A 17652-nucleotide genomic window follows, 5' to 3' on the forward strand; every position below is an offset into this window, starting at 1 on the left:
CCTCACCAGTGATCTCCAGATGCATTGAGCTGTCCATGGGCAAGGGTAGAGACAGGAAGTTGAAGGGGTCAAAGCGAGCGCTAATGTGGCCGCAGGTCTTACATTTCACCTGGGACTTAAGCTGACCATGGAACAGATCCACCACAATGGAGCGGTTCCTGCGTAGGTGGTTCTCCCATGCCTATAGGGTGGAGGAGCATGCACACAAGCACAAGCACAAACACAAACACACGCATGCACGCGCGCTCATTACCTCAATATACCTCCAATGGCTCAATGCTCATTTAATTCAGAGAAGCCTGAGGCTTTAAGCCATAACCGGCCTATTCCCCCTCTTAAGCTTTTACACTATTTCATCATACATCCTCCAATTAAGTTAATCAAATTTTTTTTAAATGTCAGACATTGCTTGCTATTATATTAATGTCAAATGGAGAATCTATCAGTTTTGAAGTTACAAAATTTAAATAAACACTAAAAAAGCAAAAGAAACCCCTCCCTGTTTAACTCTTTTATGCTTACTGATCTAAACTAATGTTTTGGTGAACCAATTCTTATAGTTAACATTTAGCATTTCGGATCTAATGTTACTTACAGGTGGCAGAGATGAGATCTATGTACTTTGTTGCATTTTAAACTGTAATTCCATCCTATATCTACCAAACAATAACCACACAGTCCTGATGAGACAGATTATTGAGTTTGTGGGTGTAAAACACCTCATAAATAATAACTAAGATGTTTTCTCCACCAAATCTTCACTTTGGTTGTTGCTTATTTAGTCATAAATATTTAACCAGTAATGTTTTTTTTGGCCACTTGGGGGAGCACAAACAAGTTGTGAACACAACACTGATATATTATCACTTTTGGAGTTGATGGGGTGAGGCTGTTGAAACCTTGTTCTTTACACATCCAAAACACAAAGCAACATGATCATGATCATGACCTGATGAATGTAAGACCATAATCACTTTCTTCTAGCTCCGTTTTGGTCTCTACCAGCTCCTGAGGAAAATATCTGGCTCTTTAGCTCCTAAATTCTTCACTATGTTTACCAGGTAGTCAGCAGTATGCATCCCCACCCTACATATTTTCTTTACAGTTTGAAAACCTCTATCCTAGGCCATTATGCTAGAGCGACACATACAGTTTTAATTTCATTTGTAGATAGCAGTATTTGATCAGCAGTGTGATCTCTGACCTCAGAGGCCACCTCCCAGTCAGGTCGGCCATCACTGTCCTTCAGCTCCACATAGGGTTTTTCATGGACTCGGTTTAGATCTTCATGAAGACCATCCAGCAGGAAGGCTAGCAGCTCCTGGGAGTCCTGCTGCTGGAAGCCATTGAAGCGCGGGGCATACTTTGCTATCGTCCACTGGAGAGAAGTAATGACATCATGAACAATATTTCTATTTAATTTCACTTTTAAAAGCATTTTTAAAAAGGCACACTGTAAAAGTGCTCCTGTAGCTTAGACACAGCACACGAACACAAAAATAGGGATTCAGGTTGCAGAAAGGTGAAGAATTAAATGACAAAACCTGGACCAATAAATCATTAACTAGTAAACAAAGCTACTGACAACTTAAATATTTTTCAGTTTGCATGGCAGACTCCTAGACAAGTAAAAACACACAAATGTCTGAAACATTTCATGTGTAAGACAGTGATGAAGCTTCTCACTCTGAGTTTGAGCGGAGCCACATTCTTCTGTGTGCCGCTCCACAGCTCCATTACCAGGTCACCATAACACTTGGCCATGTGACCTCGCATTCCAATGGGGTTGGTTCTGTAAATGCACCAACACAGGCCAGTTAAAATTAGTTCAGAATGATGGTGGCAGGATTTATACCACAGTGATAAACTTAAATGGCACCTATTGAGCTCATAGAGGTGTCTCCCTGAGATGAAGTAGTCTGTCAGTGCCTTGGTGTTGCTCACACACTGAATACTGGAGTTCATGAAGCAAGTGTTTCCAAGGTTACTGAGACCAGTGGCTCCTTTCTCTGTAGGAACTGGGTTGGAAAACGAGGACATACTAATCAGACTTAAAGAAACACAGGAAAAACCATGGTATCAGGATAACAAATATTATTAATTTACCACCATTAACAACGGTAATATCTTTTGCTGTTTCATGTTTGAGAAAATGTTAAAAATAATGATTAATAATGCAAATGAGGGACAAAGTGTTTCAAGATAAGGTCAAACTTGAGTACCAAATCAAAAGTGGCCAATCCTGTCTCTCCTGCAGTGTGTGGCTGTCTTCTTTGTTTAGATTAAGTAACAGAGTAGCAACATGAGAAACAGGTCAAAGATATTTTTTATTGTACAGCAGAGAGAATATTTTTTTATTCAGATTCTTGGAAGTCTTTGAGAACGCTGGAAATAATATCACAAGAGCAGTAGGTGTTGTCAGATGAGTTTCATGGTTTTTCATGTTTTTAAAAGAAATAATGCTTAGCTCTGTGACTTGAAAGTAATGACATTACATGGGAGGTGCAAACTGGAGCTATTCCTAATGGTGAAGCTAAAGGGAAATTATTAATGTGATTCTACAGTGCAACATTTATTTTTCAACAGCTACTAGTCACTTATGTCTGCAGGTTTATCCGTTCTATCTAGGTAACTCTTCAAAATTAAAAGCTTATCTTGTTTTACAAAAATCAATGTATCATTTACAGGAGATCACTCCTGCATCAGCTTTGAAAAAGAACATCTAACATTCAGCAATACATTTTTATCCTACTGAAACACCTACTCTAAACTGCAGCATATGAGAATAATGTAAAAAGTGAGATTGTGATTTACTTGGAAGGTTTTTAAATTTTGAACAAACAGAAGAAAATAGCATCCATTTACAATATTTCAAGGTGTTAGTGGGTAGAATATTAGCACTGTTGAGTGTTGGACTGTATCATCAAGTTTTGAAACAGAAATTCAAGTGTATCAGGTAGCCCTGTGTGTTCAAGAGAATCCATTCTCTCCCTCCCCCTATCATTCTGACAAAAAAAAAAAAACAAACTATTATTGTAATTACTTTCTTCCACAATACATTTAAATCACTGTATGTAATAGAGCACCGTTAATATACACCAATCAGAACATGTTTTTTCAAGACAATGTCTGTCTAAAACTAGCAATCTTATTTTCTGTTTGTGTACAAAAAATGCACAGTGAGCTCATCCAGTGTCTTCCACCTTACCTTTGTGTCTGTCAATCTTACTACTGTTGGCAATGAAAGACATTTCCTCAGGCCAGCTCATGTCTTTGTTCCTGACTGTGGCAGAGGGGAAAGAAATTTCTGTGATAAAACCTTTTTGATCCCATTTTCATGTGCCATTATTCAGAATTACCTATTATCAATGAAAACATCTGTTCGTTATAGCACAATTATTTATAAGCTTTAAGAAAGTTGTCAATTTTGAAGACAAATGGAATAGAAAAAGGGAGGTGTTTCATACCTTCAATAACTAGCTGCTGCTCGTCCTGGATCTTCAGACTTTCCAGTGTGTGATCTTCATCGTCCAGGAGGGTGAGGTAGTTCTACAGAACAATAAGGGGAGAAAACATTCTGAAACTGGGAGTTACTCATCCAACTTTTTTTTTTTTTTTTTTGTAATAACTTTTTCTTTATGGCAACAAAATAATTACTCTCACTTTTGTCTGCATCGGTAGCCATTAGATATGGTTGTATTAACCTGCTAGGAGACCCTAGAACAAAAATAATCTGTTGAGCCCCTATTAACCCCTGTTCTACACATACACTACATATACTGTGCAAAAAGTGTACAATTTTTCTGTGCTGGAATTCCACCCTGGTTTGGAGTGTAGTAATTTGATTAAACACAAATCGATTTTGGTATATGCACCATGTAAGCACAAAACTGAAACTTGAAAATGCCCTCAGTAGAGTGCAGAACTCTGCCAAGGCGAATGTCAAACAGCATTCACCAGATTTTACAGGAAAAAAAAAAAAAAAATCATAATAAATTATCTGGATCTGCCCCAAAATTTAACAGGTTCCTCTGTCTCATGCCCCATCCCTCCACCAAGTTTCATGCAAATTGGTTCAGTACTTTTTGCGTAATCCTGCTGACAAACAAACAAACAGACAAACAAACACATTACATAGCTTCCTTGGCAGAGGTAATAATAAAGGTCTTTAAATTAGATTTTGACAGGGGACTCTTATCAAGAGAAACCTACTTTAAGGCCCTCCATCTGATATTGTGGTTTGGTGGTATAGGATCCCAAATACATTTTCAATTAAATTAGCACAAGCCAGTTGACATATAATATGCCTTGGGTGTTCAAATTGGGTAAATGCCCAAGAGTCCAGACCACCATGGGTACCAATAGCCCACACCCTTACTGCATGTGAATTGGTTTTAGGCAATATGATTAACTGCAAATTTATTTGGGAGTTTGTACGACTAAAGTGCATTATCAACAGGTACCTGCATTACTGTGTAACCGAGGCTCTGTCTTGAAGAATGTCCTTTGTGTCAAAATGTAGTTTAAACACCGTAATTATTTTAGTGTATATTGTGCTCACATGATTCATATTTCTAAACAAACTTGTGTTCAATCAAATTAGCACAAACAAATTGAGATACATAAAAACCTGGGGCCTTGCAATGTGGTAGTGGTGGTGGGGGAGTAGAGTGAGTAGGGGCCTAACAGAAAATTTTTGCCAGGGGACCCCCTAAAAGGTTTATCTGGCCAAGTTAAGACATAACAGGATACAAACTGCTCTTTGCAACCCTCTCGCCACCACCATCAACTGCTGTTATCATTGTGAAGTATTGTATCATATATTTGCTGACAATACCTGATATTTCATTACAGCCTAAAGTTGCCTCAATATATCACAAAACAGATCTGTGTCAAACCCCAGTATGAAAGTAATGGGCTCTGTTGTGACAGCTTTGTGGCCCACCTCACTGTTGTAGAGCCAGAGTCTCATGTCCTCCTCCTTGATGCGGAGTCTCTGGGACAGGTAGAGGTGGATGTCCTTGATGGTGGCCATGCGGCTGAAACAGCCAGTGTAGGCCAACACCCTCTTCAGAGGAGCGTTGGGGGATGGCACATTACCTGCTAGGGCATACAAAGAGGACAGGTGGACATTTGAAACAATTATTGAAAACTAACTTTAGTTGTTTTTACTTTTAATGTGTGTTCATTTGTCTTTTTCTTAGCTAGAGGACATAAACTGTAATTCAAAACCCCCTCTGTATTTTAAAACTCTTTCAATTCAAATCATTATACCTATAATGTGTGCCTAAATCTGATTTGGTCTTATGCACAAAGCTTGAAGATGCAGAAAATCACTGACATAAAATAAATGCCCATGTGGACATTAATACTAACAACAGAATTCTGTTGACTGAGGATTAGTTGTAAGGAAGCAGCAAGAAAAGGGCTTTGTTGTCAGTCAGTGCAAACTTGATTGGTCAATCAATTTAGTGGACTAAGATTGGATTAAATCAAATATAAAAAATGATCAATATTAGTCCTGTAAAATCAATACAAAAGCTTCACATTATTGATGTTGATTATTGATAAAATGTATCGTTTTAATATCTGATTTTCAAGTGGTACATGTAGTCATCATACTGCAGTCTTATCTTTCAACGCAGACTTGCCATTCAATAATACCACAAAATGAACTATTCTGTTCACTTTGTTTTTTTTCTGTTCAATATGAGGCATAGTTACATCTATTTTTGATATTTAACCATATGTTAGGAGAGGGTCTTAATGCCCAGCAATGACAAGCTGCTACTTAGAGTATGAGTCATGATGGAAGCCAAAGCTCAACTGGGGACTCAGGTCTGGGCTGTGGCCTGAAAGCTGATATGTTGACTTGATTTGGACCAGCACTCTCATGCTAAGTGCTGATGCTATCCCTAACCAGATTATATCAGAGGAACTGTCTGTCTCCACTTTATGCTTTGTCATCTTGTTTCTTTTTTCACTGAAGCATTTTCAGTTTATACGGGTCAATAATATCCATTTAGACATCATTTGAAGGGATAATAATAAACAGAGGTGAAGTTCAGCTTCAATTATTTTGTGAGTGAGAGGGTCTATGTATGGGATTTCCAATGTGAGTCAATAGTAAATGGCTTAATTTTGTAGAGCTTACAGTGGTCAGACTACATAAAACAATGTGACAGGAAATGAATGCTCAACAACACAGAGACCTCATTTACATCTTGCACTCAAATATGCTGGGTGTCTGCAAGTAATATCACCTAATTACTATGTAATACTGCATTTGTCATCTTTCTGCATTCTGCTGCCATATTTACTGCATCTCATTTTTGGTTAAGAGGGTAGCAGTGATTACTGACACAGCGTGCGATGTTACTGTACAGCAAGGGTTTGTAATTAGAGAAACTTTTTATCATAATTAAAAGCATTTTAAAAGGCAGACCAACAGCACAGATTCTGGGGAAAACAGATGGTGAAGGCCACACAGGCAAAGACATTTAATTAGCCAAATTAGTGTTGATTGGAAAATGGACCTGATCAAGCAGTAAAACCTCTGGCAACTCTGCAATCATACAAGTGACACCTAACATACAAAAAACAAACAAAACAAAAAACAAGTTTCAAGGTGACACTTTAAACTGATATAATTGATACTGGCTGTCAACCTATCTGAAGTTTTTTCTTCTAAATGTGATGTATTTGTTGTCAAAGGGTTGAAAATGTTTTTTGATATGCTTGTTTTTTCTCTTGTTGCAGTGTGTTGCATTCTCTTGGCCACCATATAAAATAGGAGCTTAAAAGTGCCTGTAATACAAGATAGATACAAGTGTATATCAATAACCTTTGCTACACTGTCACCCTGATGTAGCTTCTATGGAAGATTAAGGAAGTGGATCTGATTAAGTCAACATCAACACAAATGTTAAATCTTTTCATTACATTTTTGTGAGTGGAGCCCTTGAAAGCATATTGTGGATATTGCAACACTGGCATAAATGAAATGCAAAAATAGGTTTTGAATAATATTGGTAAACAACAGACTTTGGTAGAGTTTCTACAATCTGGTTTGTCACAGGGATAACTTTTGGTGCACTTCTGCAGCAACAGTCCAACTTTGACTTTACAGCATTGTAATCACACACTTATCTATAGAAGGAAGACAGCATGCTGGTGATATTTCTACCCCCAGTGATGATGACATTTCTATCTGCTGTGACGACATTCCGGCTGATAATATTTCTACTCGTTCTGACATTTCCACCTGTGGTAATGTGGATTCTGTCTACAGTGCCAAGGTTTCCACTTACAGCAAAGGCAGTTCTCCCTACATTACTTTATTTAATATAGGGACCAATAAGGGTTTTGAAATAACATGGAATGAAATTTGCATTTGCTTTTGTCAATTAGGGGCACTTTTAAAAAATATTTTCTTTGTGTTATTTTGCAAACAGATGAAAAGGTTTTCAGGGAAGAAATAGAGTAGGCTAAGATTGTAATGGATTCAATATTTCTGTATTTAGATCAGAGAAGCGTAAGCGTTATTGACTATTCTAGTCAGTTTGCAAATGTTCGAAAACCAAAATTGAATTATTTTTATCCCTAAAATCCTAACAGGTGAGTACAGACATGCTTCAAATTCTCATTTCCCAGATTTTTCCAAATAGTCTTGGCTGGACCACAACAGCGCGGCCAGCCCTATAAATGTGAAAGTCTGTGAGTGAGTGAGTGAAGAAGTGATAAAGTTACACCATTGGTAAGCCGAATGCTGTGTGACTGAGTGCTGAATTTACACCATTGGTCAGTTGGCTGAGCGTTGGAATTTCCCCATTGGCGGTTGCTCCTTCAAAATGAACTGGCGAAAACGTTTTTTATTGGGTCATCAGGGGGGCATTTACAGGCATTGTTGCCAATTTGGCATCTTTGTAACTAGATTTACTGGCTTTTCAAACCCCTTTTTCGACTTTTCATCACAAAAGCACCTAGCGACAAATCTTTCCCTCAGCAGGTACACCTCTCTATGCATCTCATTCAATTGACTGCACGGCAGCTGTATAGATGTGAATGAGCTTCTAACTTTCTCTCTGAGTGATCATGTAACCAGTAAATACAGCAGCACAGCCATTGTCTTTAACTTATGTTTACACTTATTTGTCAGACGACATCACTGTTATAAAATCAGGATTTTTGCAGTGCAGAGCAGCAGCTTGGAAATAGCATGGAAGTGACTGCTGATTAACACGTAATCTTAATGGGCCGCGTTTCAGTCCCTATACTTAATCTGTTGTCTGAGAACAGAAAAGGGAAAATATTGTAAATGAGAACAGCTTTATTGGGAATTTGGCTCTATTAAAATACCGTATATGTGAGAAAGACAGTTGGAGATAAGCAAACAGAGAAAAGGTGGTCCAGCCAAATACTAGGTTTTGACCTAGTCTTCTTTCCATATTACACTTTAAAAGTTTTTTTATTATAATTTAGTAAACTAACTAAACTACTACAATCAGTATAGAGCACTACAACAGGGGTTGTCAAAACTAATAGTTGAATGGCAAGGTCTGTGAAGATTGAAAAGTTTGAATTATTCATCTTTTGTAGTGATAAGCAGTAATTCCCCTTCAAGGACCACTGGTTTCATTCTACTGCCCAGTCCAGAGCACTGCCTGGGCTGGACAGTCCACTAAAGGAGGATTAAATGGGGGGAGGTGGGGTTGCTCAATGAAGCATTTGTCGACGGCTTGCTCTGGTCTTGCTGCAGGCTTACGTTACCTCTTGGTGGGGGTAAATACGGTGGGAACATTCGCAGGCTGGTCATACCCATATTGACCCAGATGTTAGATTGTGGGGAACGCATTGCCGGCTGCTGGCGGAGGAAGAGGACATAGCGGGGGAAGAGCTCCAGCTCTGCTTGGCCTGTCTTGCTCTCCAGGATAACCTGCAGGGGTGAGAGGGAAAGTGTCTGTATGCTGAGTTTTATACTTTTCATGAATGATAAAAACTGAGTGCACTGATCTTTCTGGAAACCTATGACCAGGGTTTGTCTCTGAGGTAACCTTCACTCCTGTAGTTTAGTTCACTTGGTCTACAAACAAAAAAGACTATGCAGATTTCACACCAGCCTAAATGAAAAAAAACCAAAAAAAAACAAAAAACAAAAAAAAACCCAAAAACAAACAAACCCAAAAAAACCTGACAAACACACCCAACCTTGTTTGAACCTCAATAAAACAGTTCAGGCGTGAAAGCAACTTAAGGTGCTGTGAGGGGCATCCAAACATGAATATTTTTGATGACATTCAGTCAATACTGACCCATAAGTAGACTTGTAAAACTTGGTAGCCAAAAGTCAAAAACTTGAGAAGTGTGCCTTTGTTAGGTGGTGCTTCTCTCTCCATAGAAAAATAAATGGCTCATCCTCTTGCCATTCATCACTTCTTGTCATACTGAGTTATTCTGTGGACAATACTGTGGGGGAAAATCAAAATACTGGCATCTGACTGAACAGATTCAAATCACTGCATTTATTCCAAAGTCATGTTAAGGGTCCAGAGTATCCATAATTTATGCTGTCAAATTAATTTTTAACGAGATTTAAAGACAAATACTGTATATATTGTTTTCATTTTATGGTTAAGCAGAACTGTTTGGACAAGTCCAATTCAAGTCTTAAGTCAATGAAGACCAAGTCTAATTTCAAGTTTCATGTCTTATCAAAGCAAATCTCAAGTCAAGTCACAAAACTATAAAAACAAACTGCAGGTCAGTTGGAAGTCTTTCAGGTCTCTGAATGCTGACCAATAATAATTCCTGTTAATTGTAACTTAGTTTTTTGTTGTAGATTTGGCCTCATGTCTGTCAGGTAAACTTGGTTCTCAACAAATTCATTGCTTAGACCTGGGAACAAGAAGAAGAAGAAGAAGATATTTCCAAATATCAGCAATTATACTTGAAGCAGAGGTGTTTTTAAGTCTTTAGGGAGAAATCAAAGTTGGGTCTCAAATCAAAATAGCCTAGTCAAGTCTTTCAGGTCCCTGAATGCTTACCATTAAAATGACACATCATCAGAATATTTTCCTTCCAATACTTTGTTATTAGTGTTTTTCACATAGCACAACTGCATAGGCCTTTTAATTAAATATTCAAAGTATGTGGCATTACAAGGCATGTCTGTCACATCTATTTTTATTATTACTTTGATAATTATTAAAGTTGGATCTTTTTTCAATCTGAGTCTTAATTTTGTAGTTTTAGCCTTCATTCCTATTGGTTATAACCACATTCACATTACCAAGCTAATTACTGAGATATGGGAGAGGGGCATCACTAAAAACATGTCTGACAGGTCAATAAAGATGAGCACTCAGACAATCAGATAGGCTGACCTCCCGATCAAACTTATTTAGAGGAATAAAATTGGGCAAAATGTAAATTCTTAATCAAACTGTTATAAACACTGATCAAAGTTTAAAGCATGACACACCTGGTTCAACTCTGACCTACTTTACTTAGTGTAGTTGTGTACACACAGTTTCCCTGTGCAATGAGGGATTATTACTGACGTTTTAAGTGCTCTCACTTTCAGTTTTACCTCAAAAAAAAGAAAAAAAAGAAAAAAAAAGATTTAGATAATCCCGATAAACTGCTGTCTTGTTAAACCCATCTGATTATCTGCCTGTGTTTTTTGGCCAGTTGGACTTAGACTGGTTAGAAAATTCTTCCTTGGAAAATAAGACTTAAGTTGTAATATATGGAGCTCCAAAGTGTAATAATGTATTAACAATTTATTTATATAAATAATCACATAAATAAATTGTGGGAAACATAAATTAAAGATTAATTTGATATAATTAAAAAAATATTAAAACTCAACTGACAAACGTAAATGTTATTTCATCCTTATTATTTTAGATTTTTTTTAGGACTTGATTTTTATTTCAAGGTGGACATTTTTATTTCAAAATGCCCTTTTTCAAAAGTCTGCTTTTATTGTTATAATGGCATTTCCCCAGTAACACTTATATTTCATGCCAATTTTTATTTCCTAATGCCACTTTCCATGACAGTAGTGTAGTGACCGCCTCACCTTTCAGCCAATCCCACGCCCTCTGCCTCTAAAGCTAGCAAGCACAACAACTTATACCAGCATTACACAGTTAGCACCACAATGTCAAAGTAATTCTGATTCAACCACCTGGCTTTTGCTATAAATAAATACAGTACACAGATACCTAAACTAACATCTTTTTATTTTTTAATATGGTTTCACATGCTATCAACCTAGCTGGGGAACTAGCTAGGCGGGATTGTGACCTTGGTTTATTACTTAGCATCAAAGTGAAGAGACAGTGTCAACGGCAACAAGTAAGCTGGTTAATTAATTAGGTACCACAGCAGCATTTTGATTTTAGAGATGACCCTCAGAGAAAGACACACACCTCTGTAAAGATCAAAAAGACAGATAAACTCTCTCTGTGTGCTTTCGAGCCAAGAGGAGCTAGCTAACACTACTAACAAGGATTCTTCACTTTGATGCTTAGTAATAAGCACTACAAGCTCGATTAGCTAGCTAGGTAGCATGGGCAGCCTTGTTAAGCTAAGGCTTAAAAGCTACAGAATTTGTTATTGTGTCTGTGATTGTGTATTATTTAGAGCAGCAACCTCTATTTGGCTAATTCAGCATTACTTTTACATTGTGGCAGCTCTACTTAACTGGCTACACGTGGTAGCAGTTGTTGAGCTTGCTCTTAAGAGGCAGGGGGTTGATTGGCTAAAAGGTGAGAGGGCGGTGACAACACCACTGTCATGAAAATTGCCATTATGAAATAAAATATGTCATTATGAAAACTGGCATTATGAAACAGACCATGAAATGTGTCAGATTGCCTTATGTCCCCACCACGAGCTCCCTGACAATAGAACATGTATAAATATCAAGAACAACAACAACATAAAAAAAACTTTACTTCATTAATATGCAAATTTATGCCACAAGGCATAACAAAATCTAATCAGATAATCTAGTCAATATGGAGTACCTGTGATGTAAGTATGAAGTGTCTACTATTTAATGCTCGAGTTATCATGTTCACAAGAATATGTCTAAAGAGTCACATATGCCAGCATGATGATATAATGTCCCTCATACCATGTACCACGGTGGAGGAAAATAAAGAGACTTGAAAAATGGCATTTTGAAATAAAATCTAGTAGTATATAGTCTTTAGTCTATAATGAAATAAAAATGATATCAATAAAATTCAGCTATTGAGAAAATTAATGATGTAACATTTCATAATGAATTGAGTTTTATTATTTCTTTTCAATAATTTCACAAATTGTTGCTTCAGTTATATATTTTACCAAATGTATTCATCAGTTCTGTCATAATGTTTTTTAAATCTATTTAATAGTGAATATTTTGGGTTCCATATGAATGTATTTGAATTATCCTTTCAATCTGACTTGGTCAAGTCACAAGTCTACAGCTCTGCCCCTCAGAGTGTATCTCGTGATTGAATATTGCTCAGTACTGTATGACAGAGATAGTGAGGTTCATTAACTATTGAGTGGTTATGCTGTATTCACTCACCGGTCGTGGCAGGCTGAGGTTGGCACCGTACCAGTGATAGAGTGCTCGCCACACTGGCTCAGGCACCGTCTCAAAGTCTCTTCCAGGAACCAGCTGCAAGGAGCGCTTCAGCCTGCCACCCTCCATGGTTAAGGTAGGGGCCTGCAGGGGCACAGCACAAACATCAGCCTTTAAATACGTGCACAAATGATAGCAAATGCTGTAAAGATAAACAAACAAGCTGTGAAATTTGTATTCATTGTCAACAGTCTGGTCAATGGAAGCCTATAGGGGACTATATTAAAATGATAACACTCATACACGTATGTAAAAATGGAAATGAAAATTGGATTATTGCATTTTCATTTTTACTAAGTAACACATATATGTGGAAAATTATAATACTATTTTCAAGTTTACATTATCATTTTAATGTAGTCGCTACAGGCTTCCATACTGGATTATATCTGTATGTTAAATGCATGGCTTTGTACAGCAACTGTTTTACTCCTGTGAACAGAGGAGCCTGGTTCAGTAAGGAAACCCAGAGGGAACACACTACAAACCAGAGTGTTCTCTGAAACTGTAGCTTCCATATGCCAAAGCACAGCTGTGAACATGATTTTAATCTGTGCTACATGATCAACTCCTGACTGCTGAATGTTGATTTTCTGTTATAACCACTAGGTTGTAAGATTAGAACTGAAACTGGAATATTTTTTGGTCTGCAAATAATTAACAAACTGCTCCAAATAACATAAAAAGATTCTTTTTTACATACTGAAAAGCTGTAGGTTGATGCTACAGTTTATTAGACACACACTTCTCACAATACATATCTATTTGGCATTGAAAGTCACAGACAAAATATCCTTACAATACCAATGCCAATATGCTAGTTTTGGTCATAAATTTTTACTTGTTCATCAAATTACTTCAGTCAACACTTTTAAGCTTTCAAAGTGTGTTAGGCATTTTCAGTTTCTCACCACAATTATTCCATAAAATCATCAGTTTTAAATGAAATACTATGGGTTTTTTTTTTAGTTCTTGTCCTTACCCTTTGTTTCTTGAATATGTACATTCCTCTCAGAATATTCTGGCTCAGTTTAATTTGATTCAACTGGCTCTGTACTGCTCAAAAACAAATTAAACAGAGCAGGAATCTCATTCACTCACTCATTCACAAACTTGTACTTCTGTCTTTGTGAGGGCACTCATTGACATAATGCATTCTCTAGCCCTTAACCCTAACCCTGACCTAAACCTAATTCTAACCTGAGCCCTAAAACCACGTCTTATACCTCAAACAGCCCTTTGAAGGTGTGTCAGAAAGTGAGGACAGACCAAACAGACAGACCAAACAGACAGACTTAACTCCGTAAAGTATACAACTGAAACTGGTCAGTACACACACACACACGCACGCACGCACGCACGCACGCACGCACGCACGCACGCACGCACGCACGCACGCACGCACGCACGCACACACACACACACACACACACACACACACACACACAGAGTCCATGCCTTCATGGGGTCGGTGGTGACCAGAGGCTGGTTGTCGATGGCTCCAGGTCTTTGTGCTGCCAGCTGGGAGGGTAGGTGGCCATTGGCTCCAGAAAAACACTGATTGTTGTTGTCAGATACGTTGTGCTGACGGGCAAAACAGCCCTCTGTAGCAGAGGGAGCTACCTGAGGGCTAAGGGCTGCTGCCGGGAATGGGGGGGGGGGGGGAGTGTTTAAAGAGGAATTAACCAGGCAAGACATACAGGGGGAAAAAAAAAAATCATTAAAAATTATTAACAATTATTAAATTTACGCAATTTACAGGTTGGCATGCTTTATTCAAGTGAATCCACCTCCCATGTATTGCTGTTGTGACATTGTAAAGATGTAGTAATGATACCATATAAATACCAGGAAAGAACCCAAATGCTTAATTCTAATTGCGTAAAAACATGCCTCTTATCTCTTTGAAAGGGGAAACTTCTGACATACATATTATCACTGAAAATTCTAAAGAAAAAAAAAATCTGGTATTAAACAGATAGCCCCAGTCACAAATAACAGTGGTGGGCATTAACATATAAAAGCCAGTCTCTGATATAGGCCGGCAAAATACTATACTAAAAATTCAGAACGGCGAATGGAATTCATATGTGACTGAAAACAGTGTTTCTCTTCAAAAAGAAAACTTGGACTAGCAGAGTGGTGAGTATTTCAAGAATTTATGGTAATTAAATTTAATATTTAGGAACACTGGCAAACTGAATACAACACAGTGTCAAATTTTTCCAAAAATGTCCTTTTTTGACTGACCAGTCTCTGTAGCCTCTGAGGCACTCGACACAGCATCAGGTGACCTTTCCTCAGTGGGGCTGACAGGGCTGACGGTTCCCAATCCTCCCAGTCTGTTTGGTAGGACAGGCTCTATAGTGGCTGTGGCCATCGGACTTCGCAATGAGCTCAGGATGGATGGCTGCTCCACCACAATGCCCTTATACTCCTGGACAAGAAGACAACAGCAGGGACTGCCCTGTCATTGTTTAAAGTGATCTGAGATTAATGTGGTGTTGCTATCATGACAGTTACTGCTTCTCTCCCAGTGTGGGGTTATTGTGCAAGATGCAGTGGCAAACCTAGTCTCATAAACTAATATGTATGTAACATCCAAAACTGTAGCATTGGTATTTTTGTGAGTGGGAAGAATGAAATCTCGTCACTCCCCACAGTTACAGAGATATGAACGGCAAAGCCTCTTCAAATGGGACACACTACAGTATTTTAACAATACATATTGATACAACTACTAAACGTTAGATGATCGCTTCCGAAATTATTCTGCAGCTGACAATGAGCCCAAACATACAGCCAGAGTCAGAAAAAATAACTTCAGCGACAAGAAGAACAAGGAGTCCTGCAACAGATGGTCTGGCACCACAGAGCCCTGATCTCAACATCATCAAGTCAGTCTGGGATTACATGAAGAGACAGGAGACAGTGAGGTAGCCTAAATTCACAGAAGAACTGTGGCAAGTTGTCTAAGAAATTTGGAACAACATACCTGTGTAGTACTTTGAAAAACAGTGTACAGGTTTACCAAGGTGAACTGGTGCTGTTTTAAAGGCAAAGTGTGGTCACAGCAAATACTGATTTGGGAAAACAGAAGTCAGTCAGCTGGTACATGTTCAATTTACATTTTTGAGAACCAGGTTAATCAATGCTCTCCACAGCTACAAATCATGAAGTTAAAGTAGCAATCTCAAAGATTTTCATTTAAATCGTCTGTTAAGTCACTATCTATTGCTGATTGAGGTTTCATGATTGAGATTTAGCCTATGGTGCACTGATAAAAGTATTGCATTTTCTATATATGTGTAGTATTATGAACTGGTTGTCTTTACATTCCCCTAAAATAATACAGTATTAAGTTACTGCTAATGCAAACCCAACATTTCCTACTGCTGCAGCTTCACATTAAAAGCAATAAAACTGGCAAAACACAAGCTAATTTGTATTATGAAGAAGTCAGAGGGAATGCGATGCGTTTGTCAGTGAGCTTAGCACTTACCACTATAATCATCAAAAACGTGTCCACAAAACAAGACACGATCATTTTGGGCATTTTTGGACAGAGGATCAGTTTGAAATATCGCAGGGAGTAATAGAACAAAAAAAGAGCAGGCACCGTGTTGAAGAGCTGCAGGTGACAGGCTGCACACCTCCAGCCTCTTAGCAAGGTAACCAACTTCTTTTACCGTGCCCAGCTTTTCACGGACTCATGCCGTGTGCAGCATAAAATAAGATCACGGTGGCTCACAGAATGATGGAAAAAGGCCAATTAATGCCTGACTTCTTTATTAAAACAACAATAGTTTGTTTTGCTGCCCCCAGAATTCTGTGCCCTTTAGCACAGCATTTGCTGTTACCACCAGTAACTACAGGTGTCGCCAGAACAACCAGGACTGAAATCTTGGAGACTGGCTCTTTAAAATCAAGAGGAAAAGAATGGCCTGTAAGTGTCTATAAGCTTAAGGCAAAATAAAAGTTGGATTATACAATTGGAAAAATGATGTGCATCATATTTGTTTCTTTGTGAAATGGTCTTCAAGATGCAGTCAAGCATTAGAGGCTTACCTTCCCTACATCTGAATGTTTTCACTGTAGTACTGTATATGTGGTCTTTATTAAGCAACATGTATTTCATAATCTATGGATTATTGTAAGAAGATTTAAAATTAAAAATATTCCTGTACAAATTTTTTGATAGCAAATTCTGAGAAACATATGGACTGCTTTCAGACCTCTTAATTGTTGGTTTGAGTGTGGTGTTCAGGGCTTTGTACATGGGATTAAGAATGGGGGATATTTTCTCCTGTGCCAGAGACAGAAGAATGGCCACAAAAATGGCAAGAAGCGAGGATGAGATTGAAACAGTTTCACAAGCCAATTTAAAGAACAACTCTTAAATCTGCATTTTGCTTTGACTGACATGAAAACATTAACTTATTCTCGAAAGTGCTACTGTCTACTGAAAATGATGTAGACAGGAGGGATATGATAGCCAGTGAAGAAATATATGCTTCCTTTAACCAAAAGGTCTAACTTCATCATAACCCTGTCCAATATCCTATACCTGCTATTTACACTTCGAAATTTATTTTCAAATTGTATTATCAAGTTGTAATCATAAAAAGCACCAAAGTTTTCAAAATCCTTGTGATCAGCTACTAGACACTTCTAAACTTGTACTTCAGAACAGTAGACTGCATGACATGGAACACTGGCTGTGACATTATACAAAGGTAGTATCCATTAAATGGTTATGTAATGTTATTGTCAGTATATACACTGTATAATCATCTGTACAATTCATCTTCTTTAACTTGACTTACGTATTTGACGTAGTCCTTCCACTGTTGCCACCACAGCATGGAGATGAGGAACCAGTTCTGGCCTTGCTGAAGCCCATGTCTGCTCTCCCTCTCTAACCAACCCCTACACATCAACACACACCCACCCACACATAAAAACATACATACAAACACAGATCGAATAGCCAAAGATCATTAGGT

At 38.0% G+C, this 17652-nt stretch overlaps 1 protein-coding gene across 8 annotated transcripts in view; it reads right to left on the bottom strand.

The window, feature by feature from the left end:
• usp32 (ubiquitin specific peptidase 32) overlaps nucleotides 1-17652 on the bottom strand; it is an 84902-nt gene that overhangs the window by 13679 nt on the left and 53571 nt on the right. Inside the window, exons 12-23 of one of the 8 annotated variants that reach the window (XM_040131515.1) lie at nucleotides 17473-17575; nucleotides 14897-15083; nucleotides 14105-14286; nucleotides 12590-12730; nucleotides 8818-8935; nucleotides 4946-5100; nucleotides 3468-3549; nucleotides 3209-3283; nucleotides 1880-2018; nucleotides 1687-1792; nucleotides 1205-1378; nucleotides 7-181 (exon numbers count right to left, since the gene is read on the bottom strand). In XM_040131515.1, coding sequence (XP_039987449.1) covers nucleotides 7-181; nucleotides 1205-1378; nucleotides 1687-1792; nucleotides 1880-2018; nucleotides 3209-3283; nucleotides 3468-3549; nucleotides 4946-5100; nucleotides 8818-8935; nucleotides 12590-12730; nucleotides 14105-14286; nucleotides 14897-15083; nucleotides 17473-17575 — 1637 coding nt within the window. Of the gene's footprint in view, nucleotides 1-6; nucleotides 182-1204; nucleotides 1379-1686; nucleotides 1793-1879; nucleotides 2019-3208; nucleotides 3284-3467; nucleotides 3550-4945; nucleotides 5104-8769; nucleotides 8936-12589; nucleotides 12731-14104; nucleotides 14287-14896; nucleotides 15114-17472; nucleotides 17576-17652 lie in introns of all 8 variants that reach the window. The other 7 variants (XM_040131511.1, XM_040131509.1, XM_040131514.1 and 4 more) reach the window with 7 other exon arrangements.

Source organism: Xiphias gladius, chromosome 7 (genome assembly GCF_016859285.1).
Source record: "Xiphias gladius isolate SHS-SW01 ecotype Sanya breed wild chromosome 7, ASM1685928v1, whole genome shotgun sequence".
Taxonomy (NCBI): Eukaryota; Metazoa; Chordata; class Actinopteri; order Istiophoriformes; family Xiphiidae; genus Xiphias; species Xiphias gladius.